Source organism: Acanthopagrus latus, chromosome 5 (assembly GCF_904848185.1).
Source record: "Acanthopagrus latus isolate v.2019 chromosome 5, fAcaLat1.1, whole genome shotgun sequence".
NCBI lineage: Eukaryota > Metazoa > Chordata > Actinopteri > Spariformes > Sparidae > Acanthopagrus > Acanthopagrus latus.
This window is the reverse complement of record NC_051043.1, coordinates 30,023,310-30,049,046: the sequence shown is the minus strand read 5'-3', so window position 1 is coordinate 30,049,046 and position 25,737 is coordinate 30,023,310. Positions and strand designations below refer to the sequence as shown.

Sequence of the window (25,737 nt, the reverse complement as noted above, 5' to 3'; positions counted from 1 at the left end):
TAGAAGAAGTTAAACATGAGGGAAATAAAAATGTTTTCAACTTCATACTGGGGCCAAACTTTTACAGCCTTTTGTTTTAATGTATCAGATTGTTCCGATTCTGATTTGATGTATCTTCAGATTGTGAAGTTCTGGACTCAAACTTCTGGTTCAGCACTCATATAACTTGAAAAGAGATTAAATGAGAGACTTTCCAAATTGGGGCGGCTGTAGCTCAGTGGGTAGAGCTGGTGGACTGGTAATCAGATGGTCGCTAGTTTGAATCCCGGCTCCTGGGTGGAACTGAGCTACATGTCAAAGTATCCTTGAGCAAGATACTGAACCCTGAAGTTCCTCCTGATGTGCAGATGGCACCTTGTGTCACTGCCATCAGCAAGGGTCCTGCGATGAGCTGTTGCCCATCAAGTGAACTGGATTTGGCCCCAGTGAAACGGCAACATCCTGCAACCTCACGGATAAACGAAATGAAACGAAACTTTCCAAATTCTATTGGCCCAAATGGCTCAAATCATTAAGACAAATGGGTCATTATCCACCATTTTACAGACAAGTCTTCCATGGTGCATCACATGATGGTTTGGTTTCAGAGCCTGCCGCTCTTCCTGGATTTGGGCAAGACTTAAATAGGACTGTTTTGGTTTTGTTGGTTGTATGATGCCACTAAATCCTGCACACTGTACCTTTAAGAGAGTGCAGTTCATTGTGCTAATTACCGTCATTTTATTTTGAAAAAAGAAAAAAAAAAGTGCCACTGGCTTTTCATAAACATCCAAATATGTCATTTTTTTATCGATAAAACAAATGTAAATCTAGCTTTTATTTTGTAAGGCCGTAACGGAAGCAGTGTGGTTGATATCCGGAAACTTGACGCGGCAGCCACGTGCCCCTCGGGCCGGAGCAGCAGGAGGGGGCGGAGTCTGTCCGTCCTGCCCACACCGGCCCTCTCCCCTCGCGGTCACCCCGGGCCAGACCCGCCTCGCTCCTCTCACTCTGCGCCCGCTCTCCCGCACCGCACCGCACGGCTCGGACACCCACGGCCCTCACTTCTCACGCACACACACGCAGCGAGGACACGGAATGGAGACAGAAGGGAGCCAGAGCGCCCTGTCCGCCGCGGACTCCCCGCACGACCCCTGGTAACTACTAACTTTCTGTTCAAACTCAGAATTCAATGTTTTCTAAGTGGAGTCTGGTGCGGGCTGTGAATCAGTGATGATGCACTCTTTGAAGTTTGTTTTATCGCCTGAAAAAACCTCAATGGCTATTTTATTTTACTGTGAAAAACTCCGTAAATATTCACCTGAATGAATCCTCGTGTTTTATCATATTTTCTTATTTTTTTTCTCCACAGTAAAATGTTCATAGGTGGACTCAGCTGGCAGACCACACAAGGTAAATCTTTTTATGTCTCCATGTGTTCACAGATCCTAAAATGGCTCAGATAAAACTAATACAAACTTTTAAAAAAAGCTCTATCTCTGAATATTTCTGTTTGCCCACATTGAAATGTTATTTATTTCATTACTTGTATTTTAAGTTAAAATTAAGAATCCTGCTCCAGGATGAATGCTCCCATTCAGAACTGCATAGACGGAATCAGTGATTCTGAAAAGCTAATTTAAAAAAGAGTGAAATTCAGATTGAATTATGTGATTTTATGGGTTTTTTTGAGTGTCGTTAACATTTTTAGTTTGTGTTGGAATATAGTTTGAACCCTCTGGAGGAGAATCTCAGCAGCAGAGTGAAACAGTTTGCTTCATTTTCCAGTTTCACCCTGTTGATCCTTCAGCTCTTGTGTCTCCTCTCCATCTTGTTTTGTCCCTCAGAGGGTTTGAAGGAGTACTTCTGCAAGTACGGCGAGGTGAAGGAGTGTATGGTGATGCGAGATCCGGTTACTAAGCGCTCGAGGTGAGGGAGCTGCGAGCCCGGCTTCTCGGGCCGCAGATGAAAGTTTATCTGACCTGTGTGATTCCTCCCTGCTCATAACGTATCATTACATGTCAACATCAGTTTCTGTGTCATTAATACTCCCCCCTCCTCCCTCCATCCACCTCCTCTCCCTCCCTGATGTCTGCAGAGGGTTTGGATTCGTCACCTTTGTTGATCAGGCAGGCGTGGATAAAGTTTTGGCCCAAACCCGGCACGAGTTGGACTCCAAAACAGTGAGTTCTCTGTATTTACTTCCCACCACCAGCTAATCCCATCGCTCAGTGTTTGATTAGTGGATTTTCCAATAATCCGCTGCTACATTTTAGCGTGTTTACTGAGGTTTCCACTATGCTGATGTTTTTCCTCAAACCGTGCCGGGCGCCACACCTCAGATCACTGTGACATGTTTGAGTCGGCCGTAGACACACGGAGGCACACGGAGAATGTTTCCCTCTTCAGCCAACACAATGTCGCCCAGTGTCAATTTCCATAGAAACAAGGAGGGAAAGCAGAGTCGCGCTCACTGCCGATCTTTGATTTAGCTCTCCGGGAAAAAAAAGAGAAGCAAAACTTGTCCAGCGTCTCTTTTTCCTCCCTGAGGGGAAACCGAACCCAGAAAGTTTCTCAGGTGTGAAAGAAGCAACAAGGCGACAACTTCCTGTTGGTTTCAGGGAGAATTAAACTGTCAGCTGTCTGAAATCTTTCTCAAAATATATCAGTTCCCTGTCGTGTGGTGTCATTGATGAATGTGCACTCGTTTGGGAACAATGTGGTCGCCATAGGGACGGCGGCCCCGGCCTCTCTCCTGCAGGCCGCTCACTGTATTTAAATGAGGAGCCGCTACTTCCTTTTGTGCTCTTATTAGTGACGCGCTTCTTTCAAATCTTCAAGAGGTAACGGAGAAGTTCCGCTTAGAAAATGAAAATTGAAAAATGCTGATGGAAAGTGTCCTAGTCTGCAGAACAGTTCTGGAGCTTCACAGTGAAACAGAGTCGCAGCGTTCTGCTGAACAACTGAAGCAGCTGGAGACTTGATTTAAAGCAGAGAAACAACCAGAAAACATAATAAAATTCTCTGAAACTACATTTAAACTTTGCAGAATTATCTGTTAGCACTTCCTGTTAGCAGTGAACCTGTTGATGTGTAGACAAATATCACTGGATCACTGTGATACTGAAGACAACTCAAAAACATGACTTTTCTAAGGCAGGTTCTGCACATGTAAGAAACATATTTTTTGAGGATTTCTAAGCAGATTTAGCTCTCTCCTCCTCCTGATGATGTAAAGTCAGGTGAAGTGTCGTAGTCCACAGAACAATTCTGGAGCTTCACAGTAAGTCTCGCTGGAGACTTGATTTAAAACATAGAAACAACTGAAGAAACATAAAATGGCTCCAAACAGCTCGTCTGCGCTAGTTTAGCTTAGCATCTGCAGGACAGGGTGTCAGTAACATGTTCGCTCATCAATTTGGGATCTCGGGGCTTCTGGATACTTGGACGAGCTGTTTATTTTATTTGTTTGTTTTATTTTTCATTGTTTTTGGCTCTGAGATCTTCACTGCGTTAGTGACGACCTGAGATCAGTTTGTGATCTCTGGAGACTTGGATCACAGCAGACGAGCTGTTAGAGACTTTTTGTGTTTTTTGGTCTCCAGATACTTCAGCTGTTGAAATGTTTCGTTAACTAAGAATTAGGGCTGTGGCAATATATTAATTATGAATATATATACCTCTTAATATATTACAGGAGCACGGGTTAATCAGAAGATCCTCATTGGCTGATTTTAAACAAACTAAATAAACAAACTGACCTTAAAGAACAAAACAATTTATACTGTTTTACTTTGTATGTGGCGGACCCTGCCACCTTTCTAGCTTCTAGCTTTTTATCCTCTGAGAACAGCTGGTTTATTCACTGAATATTTCTGAGTTTGTATTAAACTTTGTCTTAAATCAAAACTACATAGTCCACATTTAAAGTAGTGATGTCGTGTTAATAACACATGATGATCACGTCGTCACAGTTCGACTCTCCGCCTCCCTACACTTTGATTTTGTGGGCAATTTATTTGCTGAAGAAAGAGACAAAACACAAAATAAACTGAGTTACAGATGGATCTGATGTTTCCACAGGTATCATGTTGACATTGTTTGTAGTTGCAGTGTTTTCTGCTAAACAACTGAAGGAGATGGAGATTTGTTTTAAAGTCTAAAAAGAAAGAAAGAAGAGATGTTATTTACACGATGACGTGCAGGTTGAGCATGCTGACACTGTTCGCTTCTGGAGACATTTTAAGTTGTTTTGGGTTTTAGTTGCAACTCTGTTTTACTGTGAAGCTCCAGAAATGTTCTGCGGACCTGATCGTCCGTCGGCGTGGACGGAGGAGGAGGAGGTGAAGAGTTTTTTGGGTGAGCTGCTCCTTTACGTGGACGTTCTGAGGGAGAAAACAGAGACAGAAAAAATAAAATTTCTGGAGAATCAGATCATTTCGTTGCTCTGAATCTAAAATTAGCAGCATTGGAAGCTGTTTGATTGTGAAACTGAATGTAGTTTCACTCGCAGGCGCCCGAGCTGTGACAAGTAGCGCCATCATGCTTGGACGCCAGTAACTCGCCGTGGGGTTTGTTGCCATAGTGACCCCCCCCCCTCCTCCGTTACAGCTGAAAAATGGCTCTGTCACAAAAGACAAAAAGGAAGATAACAAAGCATTTCATTAACAATCATTTCTTGGGTAAGAGAAATCCAGACAGCGTGAACAGATAGAGGAGCTGCGACTGTTTGTCCTCATGCTGCTCTTCTGATAACTCATTAAGTGAATTCACGGAGGACCCACAGATGAGAGTTTCTCCTCGTGGGCCGCGGCGGGGCCTCTGGCGGCGGGGCCTCTGGCGGCGGGGCCTCTGGCGACGGGCGGTCGGGTGTGTCGGTGGCGTTTTCTCAGCCTCGGGTGGAGAGTGTGTGGTGCGGTGAGGGCTCAGCGATCAGCCACAGGGGTTGGATGGTGAGTCGAGTGGGCCTTTTTGCAGAGCGCTCGCCCTGCCCCCCCCTCCGCCTCGCTCTCATGCAGACAGGTTATCCTGTTAGAGAGAAAAGTTCTCCAGTGGCAACAGAAAGAATGTGCCATGCTGTGACCGACTGAACCGCTCCGCCGCTGGAATTAACAGAGCTTTGCACAGGCGAGAGGCTAAAGAGCAAATACAGTGCTGCACAGGAATTTATTGGTACTTATTGTGCTGAAGGACAGATGCGGGCCGGTTTTGACGAGGCAGGTTTTTACTGAGATTTAAGAGTGCGGGTCTGTTAGTCGCCCCTCTGGGTGCCCTCCCGGCTTCCTGCTATCTGTAAAGCCGGTGACGGCCGATGTAAACTGCACCTTTGTGGGACAAAGTTTCCATTCAATCGCAGCTCCGAGGTTCAGCAGAGGGTTTTTACAACGGTCACACAGCTCTTTGCGCTGTTGCATATTTGTGGCCCCCGTTAACCATTTCCATGCTGACCAGAGTGTTAAGGAGGAGGTGGAGGAGGTGGAGGAGGGGTGGAGGGGCAGGATAACCCCATCTGTGATCAGTATGGCCCTCCTGACTAATAGGATTGGAGTCAACAAGCTTGAGTTGTTCCTCAGAGATGTTGAGCGCTGACCAATCGGTGTGTAGTGTTAAGTGCGCTCACAGCTCAAGCGGTGACGGGCGGCTCGCTCGGCCAACTGTTGCGTAGCCGGGATGTATTTGGTCAAAGGGGATTGGCCTGATTACATAAACCTCTCTTAGATTTACCTCCAGCTTCTTCTCTGCCACCTCGCTGGTGAAACTCCCTTCAGACGGCTTCACGTATGTTGTCTGAGGTGAAGATCTCCTCAGGAAGGTCGGACGACGTTTAAAAACACTCTGCTTGGAAAAATAATGATAAAAATTATGATTATGGACGTTACACACTAACTTACAGACACAAAATGTCTCCCTCTTCACTGTAAACAACTTGTTAGGGCAACTGACGTTACAAAACCTGGCAGTAAATTTCTCCTGTGGTGTTTCGGTGAGTTGCAGAGTTTTTAAAGATGTCGGTCGTCTTGTGGTCTCATAGCACCAGATCAAAATTTGTCCCTTTCCAAAAATCGCTATCAGGGTTCTCAGGATAATCCACAGGTCTTGTTGTGAGCAGTTTCATGTAGGAACTATTTTCCTTCTGGATCAACGTGCAGACAGAGGCGTCCATCTTCTGATGGCGTCCGACCGGCGAGGTAACGTGAGCGAGCTTCAGAAAACGGCTGGAAACTGAGTTTCAACCTCGGTGGTGCCAAAGTCCTGTTGTGTTTTACCTTTTGTTATCATCACTGTTGGTGTCCTGTGAGACCAGAATCACAAAAAAACACCACAGTCAACAACTAGAGTGGCACTCGGTAGAGTGCATACCTCTGCCAACGACCAACAGTCCCCTTTAATTTAGTCAAGTCTGATCCAACATCACTAAATTATACTTTTATATCTGTCAGAATCAAATTTTTAGTTGGATCCACATCAGATTGTACTTCACTCGCAGATACCAGCCACATAAACTCCTCTGAGGAAATAATGTAGAAAGTGAGAAGTGTTTGTGGATCAACATTGAAATGTTAACAGACTCATCTTCCATCTGAGTTTGTTGGAATAACTTCCAGCAGTTTTTTTTATAATCCTGCTGAAAAACCAACAAAAGACAACAACAAGTTTCTAACTTGAACTCCTGTTGATAGATGATTATTTGTGTCATGTAACCTTTAAAATATCGTTGTTATCTGCACACTGAGTGAAGACAGAGGTGACTGTAGACGGACAGACGAGCTGATCAGAGCCAAGGCACTGCATTTTTAAATAAATATATTTTATCAGCAGCTGGACGCCAAAAAACACAAATTCTGAAAATCTGAACAATGCTGAGTATTGACGAATATCTGTGCTGCGAAAATAAAATAGTTCCTCTGTTCATCTGCTCACGACAACGTCTCCAAAACTAAAACCTGATCTGTTGGAGGTAAGTATGACGGGTGAACCAAACATCTGCAGAGTGAAGCATTGTGGGTCTTTAAACAACGTCAGAACTTTGTGTGTTTCATGTCCACAGTTCCCGCCGACGTGCTGCAGGCCGCCATGTGTTTGACTCTTGTCTGTCTGTGTGTGTGTGTGTGTCTGTTTGTTTTTGAATGTGCACAGGAGTGTTGGACATCAGGAGGGTTGGTGACCGGAGGTGACTATGAGAGTAGTGTAGCCACCATAGAAACTAAAACAGTAGACTCTTGCATCTGATCCTCCAGTCTTTAGCCTCTTAGTCTTCTCACTCTGCTCTCTAGAAACAACAGACAGAAAATCGTGACGATAGAGAAAAGCGAAGGACTCGCGGTGACGCTCGAGCAGCATCGACACCGTCGGCCTTCCCTCTGGTTAAACGCATGTGTGTCACCACGGAGGCTGTAGCTCTCTGCTGTAGTTCAACTCTACCCTCTCATGGTTTACGGACTAATCTTAGTGCTGTACTGTCTCACCATCTCTTAGTGTAACTGCAGTACAGTGTGGTGTAGTCTAGTCGTTCTCTAGCTCTCTTAGACCAGAATAGACTAATATAGAGGTGTCAGACTGCAGTTTACAGCCTGTCCACACGCACACGGACCGTTCTTAAAACTGAGGTTTTCCTACGTGTTTGCTGTCCGTGTTTACGTCTGGATTTCATCTTTTTAGTGTTTATACTGACGAATGGACGTTATTCTGTCTGTATGTAGTCGATTTAAACAGACTTTTAAATACAGCGGTGGGACGAACGGACAAATAGGCCTGTTGACAACAACTAGAACAGCTCTCAGTTGTAGAGTGCATACCTCCGCCAAGGCCCAACGGTCCCCCTTAACCTAATGAAGTGTAATCAAACACCAGCCATGAAAATGTCTTTAAACCAGTTTAGATTAACGTCCACGCTCGTTTTCTGCACCTATTTAACAATATATGCTCAATTTTTTAAAATGTATTTTTGGTTTACGGCGTTTAGCTGCTGTTACATGCTAACATTAGCGTTGCTGTTTGGTTCCAACACAAACCGCGTTCACTATAAAGCCTCTGATGCTAACATTAGCGGTCCTATTAGCTGACTAACGTTCGGTGAACCCTCTCCTCACTTCATCAGCTGTTTTTAATCAGTTTGCTGACGCTATTAGCTTCCACAAATGCCGATCTCCACCTGCAGTAACTCTGGGCCGAGTCTCTTCCTGCAGCCACGTTTAGTGGAAATCTGTTGTAGTTTTTGTGTAATCATGCTGACAAACAAACCAACAAACCAACAAACGGTTGTTGGACGAGTGAGACAGAATTCTGCAGGAGGATAACTGGCGACCCCTGACCTCGCTCTGACACCGGTCACATTTATACAAGGAGTGAAGATTAAAGTGAGTCAGAGTCGGTGAACATTGGATTTGTTTTTGTGTTTTAAACCTCGCAGACCAGAACCAGAACCTCCCCGTGTGCGTGTGGACTCGGCCTGCATGGTGTGGTTCTGCCTGCAGTCTTCACCTCGGTGTCGTTCAGTCAGACAACATGGGCTTGTGTTTTATTCTGTGTGTTCAGATTAATACAAGTTAATGAAGTGAAGCTGGCAAAAACAAACAAACACACACAAACAAGACTGGGTGGAGCTGCTGGCGGTGGGGTTTGATTGACAGCTCCCTCTCCTCTGTCCCGTCCTCCGTCCTGGGTCGGGCCGGGCCGGGCCGGGCCGGGCCGGGCAGAGGTGTGTTTGTGGTTGTTGAGCCTGTGTGAGATTCCAGGAGATCACATGTCACATGATGGTGACGAGAGAGGCGGAGGACATACACACACACACACACACACACACACACACACACACACACACACACACACACACACGTAATGTGGAGTTTTCTCTTATTTGAGTGTTCAGGGCTCCCGTAGTGAACGTGGTATCGATCATCAATATATTCAGTTTTATTGTCTGTCACATAAACACAGGAGGACAATTCTGATTTTATGTATTTTGTTAAAAATGAAACTGATGTTCTACATTTACTTTCTCCAGTTTCTCATTAAAGTTCATGTTAATTATAACATGAAAGACTTAAAATCTGAAATCTGTTTCACTTCCGTAAACTTAACAGTTTATAACCAGTACCTGTCAGTTTAAAGTACTCAGCTTTATACTTTTATAAACATTAAAGTGGGTCAATTTAGTCCCAAGAAATACTGAAGCAGTACAAGAATATAATATTCTTAATGAACCTCATTGATTTATTTTCTTATTTATTTTTATTTTATTAGTGATGTTTCCTCTTAATTCTGACTGAACCAGGCTGATGTGTTTAACTTGATAATGTGCAGAGGAGCCAAACTGAGGCCCGCGGGCCGAAGCTGGACCGCCAGGAGGTTCGATTTGACCGCCAGATGATTCTAAAGCAAAATAATAAACATAAATAATTTAAAAAATGAACTCAAGCAGCTCGAAGTCTGAGCTCCGTTTAACATCTGAAGGAAACAGTGTGTAGAAATCTTTACAGTTTAAAGGGGGAAACGTTTGAGCGCCTCCTGAACCCCTGATGGAAACACTGAAACACCTCGACTTTATTCTCTAAAATGTGATTTTCCTCCTCGTCACTGACACACACACACCAATAAACAGGACACCAGGACGTAGTCAGAGCCCGTCAGCCATCTTTCTGAATGAGTGTCGTTCTGTTTTAAATCTCTGTCATTCTGCTTTAGTATCTGTGAAGACGCTGTGCCAGGTGGACAGACGTGTCACACCTTCAGTGATGAGTCGCTAAAGAGTGAAAGTGTGTGATGTCACAGAGGGAAGGTGTTCACCTGAATCACAGCACAACACTCACCTGTTCCACTTCTTCTCTCCCTTCTCCCACAGATCGATCCAAAGGTTGCGTTCCCTCGCAGAGCTCAGCCCAAGGTGAGTCAAAGTGTGTGTGTGTGTGTGTGTGTGTGTGTGTGTGTGTGTGTTGTTTCTTATCGGGGCTAATGCCTCGTAATCTGATGAACCTGAGCAGCGGCTGACATCACCGCACTGTTACGTGATCGTGTGTTAACAAAAACGTTCACAACTTCAGAGACACTCGCTATTGTTGAAGCTCGCTAAACGTCTGGATTGTGTTTCAGGAACGCTGTGTTCCTAACGTCCACGGCAACACGGTGTGAAGGGCAGAGGGTCGCTTAAAGGAACAGTTCACTTTAAAACACAAACACAAACCGTCTCTCTACAGCTCGTCCTGCGTCCGCCTCTCACATCAGCCCTGACGAGCTGCGTGGAGACATTTTATTTATTCACTTCTGTTGATTTATTTTTACATTTCAAAAGTGTAATTTTGTAAAATACGACCTGAATGTGAAGGCAGCGTTTCACCAAAGTAACCGACCACTGCTTCTTGCTAGCTAGTGGCTGTAATTAGTTGCTTTTAGCTCATTAGCTCATTAGCTCAGTTAGCCGTTGAGCCAGTGGCACCAGAGTTTATCTGGAAAGCTCGACGTTAAGGAGGCAGCGGTGGAAAATGCAATTAGTTATGATTAAAATCTATAATTTATTGGCAGTTTCTTTTTTGGAGAAATTGTTACATCAACTGAAAGTGAACATTGATTTATTACTGGGGTTTTATTTCAGTGTATTAAAGTAGAACAGTTACTAACAGTTGTATTTAATTAGTCGGGTGTAAAAACAGTATTTTCATCACGATGTGATTCATCGGACAGCGATACGATCGATCTGATTCAGCCTGCGATGCTCGCTGGACACGCCTGCAGGAGAAGCTGCCGTCTCTTTATTTCACATAAAGAAAATAACAACACGTAAATAATTGTAAAGAAAAATTTACTTTGAACTAGACGTATAAGATTTGGTTCAGTATTAAATGTCAAAGGGACGGAAACATTGTCATCTTCATCATTTTTTATTACATTTTATTACATCAGGGTGAATTTCCAGCAGCTGATGTTGCAGCGAGAGCAACAAGTTCGCTGCTGACGCATCTTTTCTCCAGAATATTTCCACATCGTTGATTTATTATTCCTTTTAAAGAGAGAAATGAATATCTTCATCCTCTTCTCCTCGGCTGTTTGAATGTTGAGGAAGGAGGTGACACAGAATTACAAAATAAAAGCGTGTTTTAATTGTTATTGTATGGCTCGATGTTTTCACTTCTGCAGTAGGTTTAAGGACAAAAATACACATTTTGAATGTTAAACTGTTCGACTAACACACATACGATCAATTAAAAATGTAAAAGTTGAGTCAGGTCCCATTTATCTGCATCAGATTGAACTCGCTCAAAGACGCCAGCCACCTGAATACGCTGGATTTTTTTTAACAAGGTCCGTGAATTATTCCCTCAGATTTTAACAAAGCAGTCGAGTTAGAAAACTCTCTGTCAGGATCCACAACAAATGTTAACTGGGTCGGTTCTGGACCTGAGACTCGTCCTGCATCCAAGTTCTGTGGAAATTTTTGTTAAATCCAGCTGATAAACCAACAAACTAGAACACACACGGGTAACGAGATGCAATTAGAAAAACATACAGGGATTTTAAAAAATAAAGGAAGTTTGGATTTAATGAAAGATGAAAAGCAGGAAGAGTTCGTCTGGAAATAAGTTAGAAAGTCAGTTGACAAAAAGCTCAGAGACGATAAAAGACTGTTGGTGCATAAAAATGTGTTGATCAGCGTCTTTCCTCCTCTTCCAGTTAGTGACTCGGACCAAGAAGATCTTTGTGGGCGGCCTGTCGGTGAACACAACCATCGAGGACGTGAAACAGTACTTCGACCAGTTTGGGAAGGTGAGTGACCTTTTAAAAAAGTGCGAAGATTATCGCTTAACATCGTCCCGAACGGATCAGAATCAGAATAAGGATCACTTTTGTGGCTTGGTGCAGAAACACTTGTTACCACATCACAGCTGCTCAAACTGTCTGAGAAACACTTCACTCAGAGCGAAGCGACCCGCCTGGAAGTCGAAGGGGGGTTACAGCGAGGAGAAGAAGAAGAAGAAGTGGAGGGAGAGAAACTCGCTGGAGAGGCTAGGAAGGGAAAAATAACGAGGCCGAGAGGCTCCGGGAGCAGCGGGCGAAGTTCTGGGGGACTTGAAGAGGGAGGAGAGGGGAGAGCGAGGGGGGAGGGAGGGAGAGAAAAGTTTTGTAATGTGTGTGTGGTGATTGTGAAGAAGGAGGAGGGATTATCAGAATCTGAATTAATCTGATGTAACAGCTGCTCCTACCCACAACCCCCTCCTGGCCCGTTACCGTGGCGACCTGGCTTGCCTATTGTCCCCAAGTAATTCTGTGGGTGAGGGGGTGAGGAGAGGAGGAGGGAGGAGGAGGTGGACGGGGGTGTGAAGCATGTGAGTTCAGGAGTTTAGTGACAGAAAGTCGACAAATGCTGAAAAAAAAAAAAAAAACCATCTGCTGGAGCTTCTTCTTCTTCTTCTTCTTCTCCTTCTCTTTCTTTTTCTTCTTCACGTGTTTTTATGATGTTCAATATAAAGTTGTGTAAAGTTTGTTGAATTCTGAGGACTGCGAGCGACACGAGGCGGAGAATAGATGATGGGCTGACAAAAGGAGGGAGGAAGGGAGGGAGGGAGGAGGGAGGAGGGAGGGAGGAGGGAGGGAGGGCCTGATTGAGAGGGAACTGGGGCAAAGATGGGGTGTGTGTGTGTGTGTGTGTGTGTGTGTGTGTGCGGGGGGGTTTACGAGGGCCTTTATGCTTCGGCACAAAGCTGGACAAATATTTTGTTGGTTTGCTCAGAAGTTATCTGCATACTGGAAGTTTGTGGATCGTCAGTGAAACGGTGTGAAAACAAGAAAACACACGTCACACAAAGTGTCTCGGCGAGCAGCAGGTGGACGACCGTTTGTCCAACTTTCACAAAGTCCAAACATGCGACGACTCTGACTCCACTTCATATTTTCTGCGCCGGAGGTTTCGGGCCTCCGGTTTCCCCGAGCTCCCTCCTCAATCATAACGCGGAGATGAATTTTTGCCGAGAGAGATATCGAGGGATGGACGGTGAAATGCAGGCTCCAGCCATCCATGGAAGTTCCTGATTATACTGCCTCACTGGACCTTTTGTGTCCCGTCCTGGTGAGGACAAAGGAGCGCAGAGAGGGATGGGCAGGGGATAACAGGGAAGATGAGAGGTGGAAAAAAAAAAGAGGATAAGAGGGAATATTGTCGGGCGGTCGCCATTAAAATGCCCAGTGTTTGAAATCTAAAGAAGGAGCTGCCGTTCACTGAGTGTGTTTCAGCTGCAGGCGCTGTTGTGATGTTTTGATCGGATCCCTCAGAGACTTTATGTGGTTTTCCAACACTTTGGGTTGTAAAGAATCGTGTTTGTTTGTTTGTTTATGAAAAGCTGAATCTGTACTGACGTGTTTCAGCGTCTGAACGAGTCGGACTCGTCGAGTGTTTCGGTCCAGTCGACGGCCTCGACCCGACCGCACTGTGATCCTTTGGGGCAACTGTGACTGTGACATCACGTCCACCTGAGGTTCTGGTTCTGGTCCCTGACAGGCAGAGGTTGTTGCTCACCATCACAGAAATCATCCTTTCTGTAACCACAAACTTAAAGTGTTATTCATGGAGAAGTTTCCCGTGAGATGTTGCAGGAGGACGACGGTGGAAACGTGACTCGGAGTTGGAAAGAGGAGTTTGGAGTTTACCTCGAGGAACCGCCAGCTGGGTTTGGACCAGACCCGACATTTTCTATCACGATATTGTCCTGGCCGATATTAGCTCGACGTTGTCTCTCTCTTTAAACCTCAAACACTGCGGCTCCTCCACGTCTGTGTGCGTGATGCCACATCGGACCAGTTCACCTGTCGCCGCCGCTGCCACGACAGCTTCAAAATAAAAGCCTGAAGATGCCGTAAAAACATGACTGCAAATAGCCCAATAATTGATAACATCTAATAATTACCTGAAAGAATTAATTTACAAAGTCACGGCTGAATATTTTACTGATTCTGACGATCTAGACGAGGCAACGACAGAAACAACTCATCTCTCAAGAGATTTCAGAGCGAGACTTCTCTTTGAACGAGACTTTGTGTTTCTGGTTACTGAAAGAATCTTATTGACGACCCAAAAAGTCTCTGTAGGAGTTGTTTCAAAATATAATGTAAGAACAGACACGTTCAGTGGACGTAGCTTAGAAGGTCGCAGTTGCCCCAAAGGATTATATTTCAGTCACGTCTCGGCGATCCACTTGACCTTTTCTGAAACTTTTAGTAAGTTTGAATCTTTGACAGCAAAACCTGGACCCTGGTTTAAAATAACAGATTCCCCTTTTTAGTCTGGATGTTATAATAGGCTCACACTTGGATTAATAACAAAGTTTATGTAAGAAAACGTTGGCAAATTAGCTCAGTTAGCTGTGCAGCTAGAGGTTCAGTGTCTGGACGCTGCATTTATCTTTGAATGATTTTTAAGTGTAACCTAAAAAAACCTAACCTTTAAATTAAAAACTAAAAGTGCATAAAAACACACTGGAGTCACTTTAAACCTACAGATGTTTGTGTTCTGTCACAGAGAGGACGCGTGATCAGTCACAGAGTCTTGAATAAATAATCATAAATCAGACGGTTGTCCTGCACACATGAAGGATGAACACATGTCGGGGAGCTTTTCTCGCTGTTGTTCTGTAGTTTAAATCCAGTTTTAATAAGCTGACGCACTTCAAAATAAATCAGGAAACACATACAGGACTGAACATCGCCGACTTCCTCGAGACGGTCGTGTGACGATTATTCATGATTGTGCTGATGAAGAGTGTTGTTTTTATCGTCCCGTCTCTTCAGCTGATTGTTTATTAGTTTTACGGTCTGAGGAGATGGTGCGGTCGGGCCGCCTCAGATAAAAGTGTCGGCTCAGATAAAGAGACGGAGAGTCGAACATGTTGCCGACTGGAAGGAAGCGCTGACTCGAGAGGCATCAGAGTAACAGGTCCTCTTTCACACTGACACTCTGCGCTCACCTTTGACCTTTCTGTAGGCAAACTGCCCTTAGGGGTCTGCACACACACACACACACACACACACACACGCGTCCAGACTGTGTGCTAGTATGTGACCAAGACAGATTGTTCAGTGGAGCAAATCCAGTAAACTTATTATAGCCTGAGATTCATTTACCAAATGTTTATGCGGAGACCGGAGCATAAACATGTCGGGGGAAAAAAAGACGAGCGAGGAAGAGTTTGACATAAGAAACTCTGTGTGTGTGTGTGTGTGTGTGTGTGTGTGTGCAGCAGACACCTGTGTCTCTGCTCCATAAAGGGAGGCCGGGCCGGAGAGGGAGAGGTCAAAGGGAGAAGAGGAGGAGGACTTCTGGCTGACTGTGCCAACAAACAAAGCCTCCAGGCCTCTTTGTTCTGCCTCTCTTTGTCTCTCCTCTCTCCTCCCTTTCCACTTTGACCCAATCTTTCTCCCCTCTCTCTCTCTCTCTCTCTCTCTCTCTCTCTCTCTCTCTCACAGGACTCTCTGTGCTCTCTCTCTTTCACCATATCTCCACCTGTCGCTGTTCCCTCTCTGGCTATCAGCTCCGGCCCTCTCATCGAGTCTCCCTCCGGCCCACCTTTCTGCCTCTGACTGGCCACGTTCTCTCTTTGTCTCACTGGCCTCTCTCCCACCATTCATAAGAGGCATATTTGATGTTGGCTCGAGCTCTTTTATATGGACTTTTTTTTTTTTTTTTGTAAAGTTGCCATGGGAATGTCGGGCTTTAGAGGGCAGATTATGGGCTCACTGTGCGAAGGATTGTGAGCACAACTTCACAGCTCAGTCACATCCAGCAGCAGCAGCAGCTTGTTGTACAGTATTTCCTCCTCCTCCTCCTCCTCCTCCTCCCCCTCCTCCTCCTCCTCCTCCTCCTCCTCCTCCTCCTCCTCCTCCTCCTCCTCCTCCTCCTCCTCTTTGTAACCTGTCGCTCGTCTCCCTCTTCCCCCTCCTTTCTGTCCATCTGTTGCTGAGCCTCCCTGCAGAACTTGAGAAGGGCTGAGGTCAGGCAATATGCCGCGTGGCAACAGAGTGCGAGCAGGAACTAAAAAACGGTGTTGTCTGTCTCCCCTCAGGTCGACGATGCCATGCTCATGTTCGACAAGACCACCAACAGGCACAGAGGTGAGACGACTGACCCCTCTCCCCCGTCCCGTCGCTCCCCTCGTCTCCCCTGCTCTTCCTCCAGTTTACTACTCTTCCTCCAGTCCTTCCACCATATCTATCGATCCCCTCGCCTCCACCCCCCGCGGGCCTCCTTCCTGTGGGCTGAGCTGGAGGAGACGAACGGGGCTAGTCTAATTAGCCAGTCCGTTAATCTGGATAAGGATAAAGCCTTAAGCACCTCCTCCCCACCCTGGGACTGATCGATCATGACAGCCTACCAGCTTTGCCCGGGCCTTCTGGCCTGGAAGGGAGGGAAGAGAGGATGAGTGCAGAGTAGCAGTATTGAATCGGGGGGGAAGGGGGGCAAATGTGTTAAGCGGCTATTACAGCGCTGATTACTGGAGACTATTAGCTGCAGAGAAAAGCCGACTGTCTGAGTCCAGCGCGCTGTGCGAAATGTGTCCCCTCATGTACTCGCCTCGTCCTCCCAAACAGGTTTCGGCTTTGTGACGTTTGAGAACGAGGACGTCGTGGAGAAAGTCTGCGAGATCCACTTCCACGAGATCAACAACAAAATGGTGAGCAGTGTGTCGACGTGCCGATCGACAATCAGATGAAGTTTCATCGTCCACAGAACATTTCTGCAGCCTCACAGCAAAACAAGAGTTGATGCAACTCATCATGAAGAACATAAAATGGCTCCATGCAGCTCGTCTGAAGTGCAGTCAGACGTTCAGAGACACAACTCGGGTACAAATACTTCATTACTGTCCTTCAGCAGATGTTTCATGTATCTGTACTTTACTAGAGCATCTCTGAAACTTCTCTTTACTCCTGAACACAAACACCTGAACTTTCTCCTCCTCACAGCTTCAGAACAGCCTCGTTACTTTAGTTTGATGCATCTGAGGTGAATTCTGGATTCTTGTTATTTCCCAACATCAGCAGACTGATGTGGACCAATCAGACGCAGCGAGACGAGACGAAGACGTAAAAGCCGTAAGAAGCCGTAAACAGACAGAGAGGGAGGCTGGAATGTGGAGAAAAGGCGTGTTAGTGTCTCGTATCTGCAGAGAGTTTCTGATTTTCTCTCTTTGTTGCTGCTCGGGACGCTTTACCAACCCAACATGTGTCTATTTGACGTCCTGGGAATGAGACTCAACAATCAACTGTCTTTGTGGTGCGTTCAGGAACAGCTGGGACAAATCCTACTGATTCTACCTTTAACTTTAATAGTCTTTGAATTCTGTTAATGTGATGTGAGCTTCAGTTAACTCATAGTGAAAGTTTATAAGAAACCAATCAACACTTGGATGTCTCATTGAAAACATCAGGATTAGTTCAGTTAAATCTCGGCTGTAGCTGCTAAAATAAAAGCATCATCAGAGCTCAACCAGCACGTCGAGGGTGTAAAGAAGTTTTATTGAACACATTTGGGATCTTCTGGAGACTTGGATTACACCTGACGAGCTGCATGGAGCCATGGTATGTTTATTTGGGTGTGAAGCTCCAGAAATGTTGACATGACCTGTTGTTTCATCAGTGTGGAGGAGGTGAACTGCCCCTTTAAAGGTATATAAATGCTGACTTCTCCTCCGTCTGCTAACAGGTGGAGTGTAAGAAAGCTCAGCCCAAGGAGGTGATGTCCCCCACGGGCTCGGCCAGGGGGCGCTCTCGTGTGATGCCCTATGGAATGGACGCCTTCATGCTGGGCATCGGTATGCTGGGTAAGGTAATATTGATCAGGACAGGAAGCAACCAGACGGGCCCTGAAAGGTCACCTGGTGCCTCGTGGGGAGACGGCTGACCATTAACTGAGCTGCAGCCTCCTCAGTAGAACAAAGAAGTAATCTGTGGAGCGTAACTGTGTACTTTTACTTGTTTTAAGTAAAGTGTTTGTACGTTTGCTTGAGTCCTCCACACCTCCGCAGGTAGCATTGTACTTTTTGAGCTGCATGTAATCTGTTAAACTGCCTCCAGTGATGTCACTCAGTGGCTGAGCTGCATTGTGGGTAATGTAGGTCCCTTAAGGTTTTAAAAAGCAGCAACCACCATTTGACTCATTTTGGACGGTTCGATCCAGCAAAACCAGAGATACCAACATTACCCACAATGCACTGTTGCCACTGTGTGACATCACTGGAGGCCGTTTATAAGATAACATTCAGCTTCCTCTGGAGACAAAACATACTTTATGCTCTCCTTTTTCTTAAGACCTGTGAACACACTTTAAAGTGGACATTTGGTGAAATTACTCTTTAACTAGTAAAGTAACTAAAGCTGTCAGATAAATGTAGTGAAGTAAAGAGTACAGTGATTTAGAAAGTGGTCTGAGAAGAAAACTCACTGTAACTGTGTAAAGCTGAGGGGAAGAATTAGTGGAATGGCCCTTTATCGGTTCTGATCCTCTCATTATCCTCCACAGACTCGGTGACATTTTATTTGGACTCACAGCAGTCAGAACCTGTTGCCTCAGCGATGCTGCCACCTTCTGTTCAGTCTGAGAACAGCAGCTTTGATTTTAAATCACAGTGACTGTAAATCACTGAATAAATGACACTGAGTGAATCACTTCTGCAGCTGTCGGGTTGTAAACAAAAGAAATCTGTGTTTGAGACTAGAACCTGCTCAGTCCTGTCCTCAGGTGCTGAATATCAGCACCTGCTCGGACCGTACGAGGCCTCGCTGACACGCTCACCTGTGCTGCGTTCAGTGTCGACTCTCTGTGGGTGAAGCAGATGTTAACGGCGGTTCTGTCTCCTGCAGGTTATCCGGGCTTTCAGACTGCTACTTACACCAGTCGGAGCTACGCTGGCATCACTCCTGGATACACCTACCAGTTCCCTGGTAATCACATGACCGACACATGTCACATGACCTGATGGATCAATACACAGCCAGAGTCAGTCAGCATGTCGTGTTAAAGTCTTCAGAGCTCCGACACTGAATCATCACTTCACACTCACGATAATCTGAAACGACGTGCTGCAAAGTCTTCCAGATGTTTCTTAAATGAGTTGGATATAATTATTTATCAGTATGTGCAGATATAAAAACTTTATAATGATTCATCTCCCTGTGAAGTTCCTGTTTCAGCTGAACTGTAAAACATCCTGACGTCCTGAGTTAAAGCTAACATGGTTCACAGTCAGAGTTTGTTGTGGTTTCAACATTTGCCAGTTATACCAAAGTCAGGTTGTCGTGTTACTGACAAGAAATCAGAAATAATGTCTAAAATGTTGGATCAGGTGTGAGTGACAGCCCGAGTCTCTGATACCACGTAATGTATTTATCAGAAACAGGAAGCTGCAGCGTCCTGAACACCTGAATGCAACCTGACAGAGTTAATACAGGAATCAACACGTTCTGGAAAACACACGGAAAAATTAAAACAAAAGCAAAATGTCCTGGAACATTATTTACACAGTACAGAACGATTCTAAAGTCTTATTTGTTTTACTTTTGTATATTTACTGTTGCTCCTTATTAAAGCAAAGCCTGCAGCAATTCTTAGTTACTGGTGATCATAATATTCAGTTACTTTATATACTTTATTTTTACATGATTATATCGTGTAAATAATGAGAGAAAACAACATCAGGGTTTAAACTGAAACCAGTGAGACGGTCCCTGCAGAAGTCCTGGAAAATGATCTGTAGGAAAGAAGTGTGAAGCCTGTTTTACTGCACACTCAGTCAATAAACTACGAGCTTGTTGTTTTACTGAGATCACACCGTACAGAGAAACTAAAGGACAACTGCAGGAAACTGAGATTATGAGCTGATGGTGGAGATGAAAAGTCACGTCGACCTCACGGTGGCGCTAGAGGAGAAAAAAGTCAGTGTGAGACATCTGGAGCGACTGCAGCGGGTCGTTACCACAGGATGGTTCTGGTGTCGGTGCTGGTTGGATCCACTTGTGTTAGTTGTGTGTTCAACACTGTCACAAATACAAACATGTTTCCATAGTAACACAGTAGTCGAACGCTGTGGGAGTAAATGGCTGCTTGTAAACATCAGGGAGTGGAATCACATCTGCTTAACCTGTGAACAAGTGTGTGTGTGTGTGTGTGTGTGTGTGTGTGTGTGTGTGTGTGTGTGCGTGCGTGTGTGTGTGACATGTTGATGACATCAGCACACACTCCTGAACTGAAGTTTTCTGTGACTCTGCTGTGATGTTTGTTGTGTATTTCTCGCTCCTCTTCAGATGATTTTTAACGCTCATCCTTTTTTTAATTCCTGTTTGCATTCCTCACCCTGTGTTTGTGTTTTGATTTGTGCCACACACACACTTCCTGTCCTCGCCACCGTGCATGCGTGTGTGTGTGTGTGTTCTTGTCCTTGCCGGCGGCGGTGGTGTGTGTCTCAACAGCACTCTGATGTTTCTGTTTTAGAGTTCCACTTAGAGAGGACTCCCCTTCTGACTTCACCCCACCCCCCTGAGCTCACAGGTCAGTCAGTCCCTCCTCTGGACTTTACAAGCAGCACGTTGTCGGTCTGCTACACGGCACGTTAGCACCAACACCTCATCACTCTTTTGGTCTGCATGTTTGTGTTTGTCAGTCCTCCTCGGTCTCAGTCTGAAGGCAGGATTGCTGACAGTAAATGAGGAATGTTGAAAGTCTTCCTGCAGTGACCTCCTCTTTGTTTCACTGCTAATTTCTCCTGTTGTGATCTAATTCATCTCAGATGTTTTGAGAGGGTCACTGGAGTGAGACTTTAACTTGTGCCATTAGTTATTTGTTATGTTCATGTTGTGACACAGTTGACCTCAATCTTTTTATCTTTTCCGTCTCCTCAGCGATTCCTCTCACAGCGTACGGGCCGATGGCGGCGGCGGCGGCGGCGGCAGCAGTAGTCCGAGGTATGAAAACAGAAACACGCCACGTCTACAACATGATTAACATCTTTATGCAGGTTTTCTAAACACACATAAACCTGCTGGAGGGACGACAGCTCTGTTTGTCACATTCATCACAACGAACGAGCCGGAAAATCAGGGACCAGTAGAAGAGCAGCAGATCGTACAGCTCGTCAGACGACGTCCAGAAGACGTTAAAACATGTTTTTTAAAAGTCTAAAATCAGTTAAATTCTGAAGATACATCACAGCGAGGAGAGACATCATGTTTCAGCATGTTAAAACTGAAGAAAGGCAAAAAAATCAGAAAGGAAAACTGCTCCATAGAGGCGATCGCCTTATAGACCTCGAACAGCCACAAACACCAGATCCTTCTTTTCCTTTCTTGTCAGAGCTTTTGGTTTTTTGATTGCTGTCGAGATTTTAAGAGATTTTCAACAAAAAGAGCTTCTCAAATAACTTGTTTTTAAACGTCTCTTTTAGCTCCGTCGTTTTGTTTTGTGTTTTTAGTTTTGTGAGATTGAACGTGAACAGTAAAGTTTCAGTAGAGAGAAAACACCGAAACATATCGATTACAGCCACTTTGATAAAGACATCTGTCATGAGCATCAGAGGAATTTTTGCAGGTTATTTAAAGTTGCTCAGAGAAACTTTATTGTTGATTGTGGCGACTCCGGCTACATCGAGAGACTCCTCAGTCGAAAATGTTTTAGAGTAACTCTACAGCAGCGGCTGATCTTCTCACTGATGGTGTCGTTTGCCAGTTAAAATCTCCCTGAAGTTAAAAAGCCATTGATGTTTGATTTCAACATTAAAACTCTGACGTTGCTGTTTTTTATTCCAACTCCAGGCTCCACCCCGTCCCGCACAGCTGGATTCTTAGGAACCAGCAGCCCGGGCCCGATGGCCGACCTGTACGGAACAGCCAGTCAGGAGTCGGCCGTCAGCAGTTACCTCAGCGCCGCCAGCCCGGCCCCGAGCACCGGGTTCAGCCACAGTCTGGGGGTGAGACGGCCTCTCCACTGATCTACTGGCTTTTAACAGAAGAATTATGGTCCAGGATTTGGAGAAATACAATTAAAACAAGTCACTTCCTTGTTAGCAGTTTTCATGCTAAGCTAGAACATCTCTTAGAATTAAAAAAAAACAAACATCCTGAGCTCCTCCAGGAATAAGTGACGTATGACGCCTGATGCTGACAGAAAAACTGAATAAAACCAGGAGATTCAGGCGTCCTGAGACTTGTAGAGAAAGAGCTCTGCGTCAGACACTGTTGTCAGGTCGGAGCAGAGGTCCAGCAGGTCCATCACTTATCTAACAATCAGTATTTTGTGCCGTCACTGAGCTTGTTTTTGCTCCACAGGGTCCTCTGATTGCCACGGCCTTCACCAACGGTTACCACTGAGAGCGTGAGTCTGTGTTCTCTGTGATCTGCGTCCTGATATTTTAAACCCGACCCTCCTCCGTGAGTAACCCCGCTGTCCTCTCTCAGTGCAGAGCTGTCGACTGAGAGCTGGAAGGAGTTGAAGCCGCTCTGGAGCTGATCTGGTCCGTCTCTGTCCGCCAGCACCACCTCTCCGGCCCGGGGCAGCCGACCCACCACCCCCTGACGATACTGACGCCTCACTGAGCTCCACCTCCTGAGCAGAAGAAGAAGAAGAAGAAGAAGAAGAAGTTCAGGACGGGAGCGAAATGTTTCTCACTATATCGTACAGATGCTGTATTTTTTAGTCTTTTCCTGTCGTTATGTTTGCTGTTTTTTTTGTTTTTTTTTGTGACGGCTGCGTCGTTTCTTTGTGTTTTTATCCTGATCGCTCTGAGACGAGAAGAGCGCGCTCTCTCTCCACGTGAAGCCTGTATGAAGGTCATGAGCTGTAATTTGTAGTCAAACTTGTATATTTGTCTCTAGTTCATACTGAATGTTAACAACACATTTGTGATTAATACGATTTCTTGACAATGTGTCACAAAGTGTATATCTTGGTAGGTTTTTAAACGCGTCACACTAATAATGGTCATTAGTCACAGTTGCGTAATAGGCTGACACGAGCTGTACAATTCTGTAAGATATTGTAAATACGACTCTGGTTTCTGGGAGGGATCTGCTGATATTTGTGTCGGGCGGTGGGAGGTTATTTTTTGGAGATAAATGTTGCGTTGGTTGCGTCGTCGATCCTCCTCGTGTTGGGAGACTGTTACACATCGTAGCTTCACGTGAAGGTCGAGAACACTTCGGTACGTTAACGCCGGCCGAGAGAGACGCCGGGACGCTTTGCTGATGTTTGTGTGTGAGGGGGGGTGAAAAAAAAAAAGATGCTGTTTTCTTACTTTGTCATATTGTTATAACTGTGATTTTCAATATGAAATGACTGTTTGTGAAGGAAAATGAAGGACTGGTGCAGACGATCAGCTGGGGGCTCTGCAGGTTGTGTTGGTGTGTGCGGGGCGGCGCCTCAGCGGCTAAATGTGAAATTTATGAAATTTCAATCTGATTTTTTGTTGTTGTTGTTGTTGTTTTTACATTAACATCGATGTCAGCATGTGGATGTTTGAACCTTTTAGAGACGGTGAGAGCGAGAGGTGTTTCTACCTGCCTCCTGCTCACCTGCGTGTCCACTGGAGGTCACAGCTGTAGCGACGTGACGGCTTCTCTTAGACCAAAACTAAATGTTCAGAGCTACTAGGAACGTTGCACTGGCTGATCACGATTACATGTTTTTCTTGTTTTATTTTTTTTGTTTTGTTTTTGTTTTTTTTTCCTTTGGCTGTTAGTTTAAGAACAAAACACTCTGGATCTGCCAGCTTTTACACTTTCATACACTCGCTCACCTGGCTGGTAGTTTCACACTCTGATGCTGTTTTCACTGAGAAATAACAATCTTTGTCGACACTGTAACATTTTCTGATTTTTTTTTTTCTGTCATGTTTTATTCCGTTGGGAAAATAACTTCTTAAAATTCCTAATAAATTATTTTAAAACATTCCATCAATATGTCCTGTTTTGACTCCTTTGATGCAATTATTGTCTGTGTTTGATATTAAAGGGTAATTCCACTATTTTACACATTTTAAAGTGTGTTTACAGGTCTTGAGGCGTCCGGCTGCATTCAGTGCTGTTAAAACAGGATTTAATTGTTTTCCTATTGTTGCTTTTATAAATGGAATTGTGGTTAAAAAAAAAATCTTTACGGAAAAAAGACTAGTGCATTGTGGGTAATGTAGGTGACATATTTTGAAAAGCTGCGTTTTATTCCTGTTCCACTGATTCATTCTGGATGGTTTGAAAACAAATGATCCAAATCGATACAGCAGAACAAAGTTCTCATCGTGTCATTAAACATCTTCAGTTTGGTGTGAAATGGAAGAATAAATAATAATCAGGCTCCCTGAGAGCAGCAGGTGAAGTTACAGGAAGTGTTCTGCTCTGTTTCTATCAGAGTGAAGTCGGACCGTGAGAGTCGCTGTGATGCGGGTCATGTTTATCTCTGACGCACACGACAGACAGGAGCTGATGCATGCTGGGAAACCTTCACTTCAGCTACAGAGAACTGAACTTTAATGTGAAACATTTAGTCAGATATCTTTTTAAAAAAAACAACTACCAGCAGTAGAAGTATTAAATATTATGAAGTAACGAGGAAGCAGCACAACAAGCAGAGATACTGTAAATGACACAACACTCGGGTTCATGTTCTGCTTTACTGGATGTTTCTGTCAGTCAGTATTTAATGAACTGTGTTACTTCAGTACATGTTCTCCGGTGCTGTGTGTCTCTCGGTGTGTCTCCGTGTGTTCGGCAGCAGCGGGGTTAAACTTTAACTCCTGCGCTCGCGGACAGGAGGCGGAAGAGGTGTGTTTTCCTCGCTTCACGCACACTCACGCACGGACACAAACACGCACTCTGAAGTTAAACGACACCAAAGAGGTGAAGACGCGCTGATATCAGCTCCTCAGAGGGGATTTAAAGAAGACCAACCGGAGGAAGGAGACAGAACCGAGCCGACAGCAGCTGGTTGAGCCTCATCTGTGGACTCGGAACCGCGTTTTCACCCCGAGAGGAAAAGTGGAGCCGCAGCTCAGAGACGGAAACAACAGACACCGAGCAGACAGACAGATGTCCCGCAGACCTCAGACCTCCACATAGACGCAGGACCACAGGACTCAGGTGGGGTCTCGGTTTTTATTTTGAAATCGTCTCACGCAGCAGACAAAGTGAAACTTGTGTTTAAAGGGTGATTCCGCCAGGTTCACATGTCCAGGAGTGTCCACAGGTCCAACAGAAGCTGCTGCATGCAAACCTGGAAATAAACAGAAAGTTTGAGAATCCAGAAGGTCAAATTGTTATTATCAGCAAAGCATTGTGGGTATTAGAGTTCAGAGAAACCGGACTTTTCACCACTTTTCACAGCACTGCACTAGATAGATAGATAGATAGATAGATAGATAGATAGATAGATAGATAGATAGATAGATAGATAGATTAGAATTACTTTATTGATCCCAGACTGGGAAATTATTTATATCACAAAGACTCACCCGCAGTATAAAACAGACGCAGTGTGTATAATCAGCTGAGTGACTCCGGGTGTGTTCGGTGTGTCTGCAGACTCAGATGGGGAACAGCAGCAGCGATCGGTCCGGCGGGGCTCAGGGGGACCGGACCTACAGAGACGGACAGCAGGGCGGGAAGGAGGCTCGACCCAACATCCTGATGGACAGCTCCGAGGACACGGACCTGTTCCAGAGGGATGACCCAAAGGTGTGGGAACAAGCTCGTGCCAGAACCAGAACCAGAACCCCAGACTGGCTTTTCAAGAGCTGACAC

At 45.1% G+C, this 25,737-nt stretch overlaps 2 protein-coding genes across 3 annotated transcripts in view; both read left to right on the top strand.

Annotated features, from left to right (window-relative positions):
* The first annotated feature begins 930 nt into the window (after positions 1-930).
* Positions 931-23,896, top strand: msi1b (musashi RNA binding protein 1b). 2 transcript variants are annotated; one of them, XM_037098426.1, is made up of 15 exons: positions 935-1,136; positions 1,352-1,392; positions 1,827-1,908; positions 2,078-2,162; positions 9,821-9,862; positions 11,644-11,736; positions 16,023-16,071; positions 16,549-16,631; positions 17,663-17,780; positions 18,820-18,900; positions 20,447-20,503; positions 20,854-20,916; positions 21,763-21,917; positions 22,276-22,321; positions 22,405-23,896. In XM_037098426.1, the coding sequence occupies exons 1-14, from the start codon at positions 1,078-1,080 to the stop codon at positions 22,315-22,317; spliced, it is 1,050 nt and encodes a 349-aa protein (XP_036954321.1). In that variant the 5' UTR covers positions 935-1,077; the 3' UTR covers positions 22,318-22,321; positions 22,405-23,896. The 2 variants fall into 2 exon arrangements, 1 of the variants encoding a protein (XP_036954321.1); XR_005075116.1 differs by lacking the exons at positions 22,276-22,321; positions 22,405-23,896 and having other exon boundaries at positions 931-1,136; positions 17,663-17,785; positions 21,763-21,792.
* Positions 23,897-24,459: 563 nt separating this feature from the next.
* Positions 24,460-25,737, top strand: part of prkab1b (protein kinase, AMP-activated, beta 1 non-catalytic subunit, b) — a 5,432-nt gene continuing 4,154 nt past the window's right edge. Inside the window, exons 1-2 of the mRNA XM_037099261.1 lie at positions 24,460-25,077; positions 25,519-25,671. Of these exons, the coding sequence (XP_036955156.1) occupies positions 25,525-25,671 (147 nt within the window). The 5' untranslated portion in view covers positions 24,460-25,077; positions 25,519-25,524. The remainder of the gene's footprint in view (positions 25,078-25,518; positions 25,672-25,737) is intronic.

Coding starts and splice junctions, on each gene's coding strand:
- msi1b (XM_037098426.1), top strand. CDS start 1,078: ATGGAGACAGAAGGGAGCCAGAGCGCCCTGTCCGCCGCGGACTCCCCG. Junction 1,909..2,077: donor CCGGTTACTAAGCGCTCGAG/GTGAGGGAGCTG, acceptor TGATGTCTGCAG/AGGGTTTGGATTCGTCACCT. Junction 20,917..21,762: donor GGCGGCAGCAGTAGTCCGAG/GTATGAAAACAG, acceptor TTCCAACTCCAG/GCTCCACCCCGTCCCGCACA.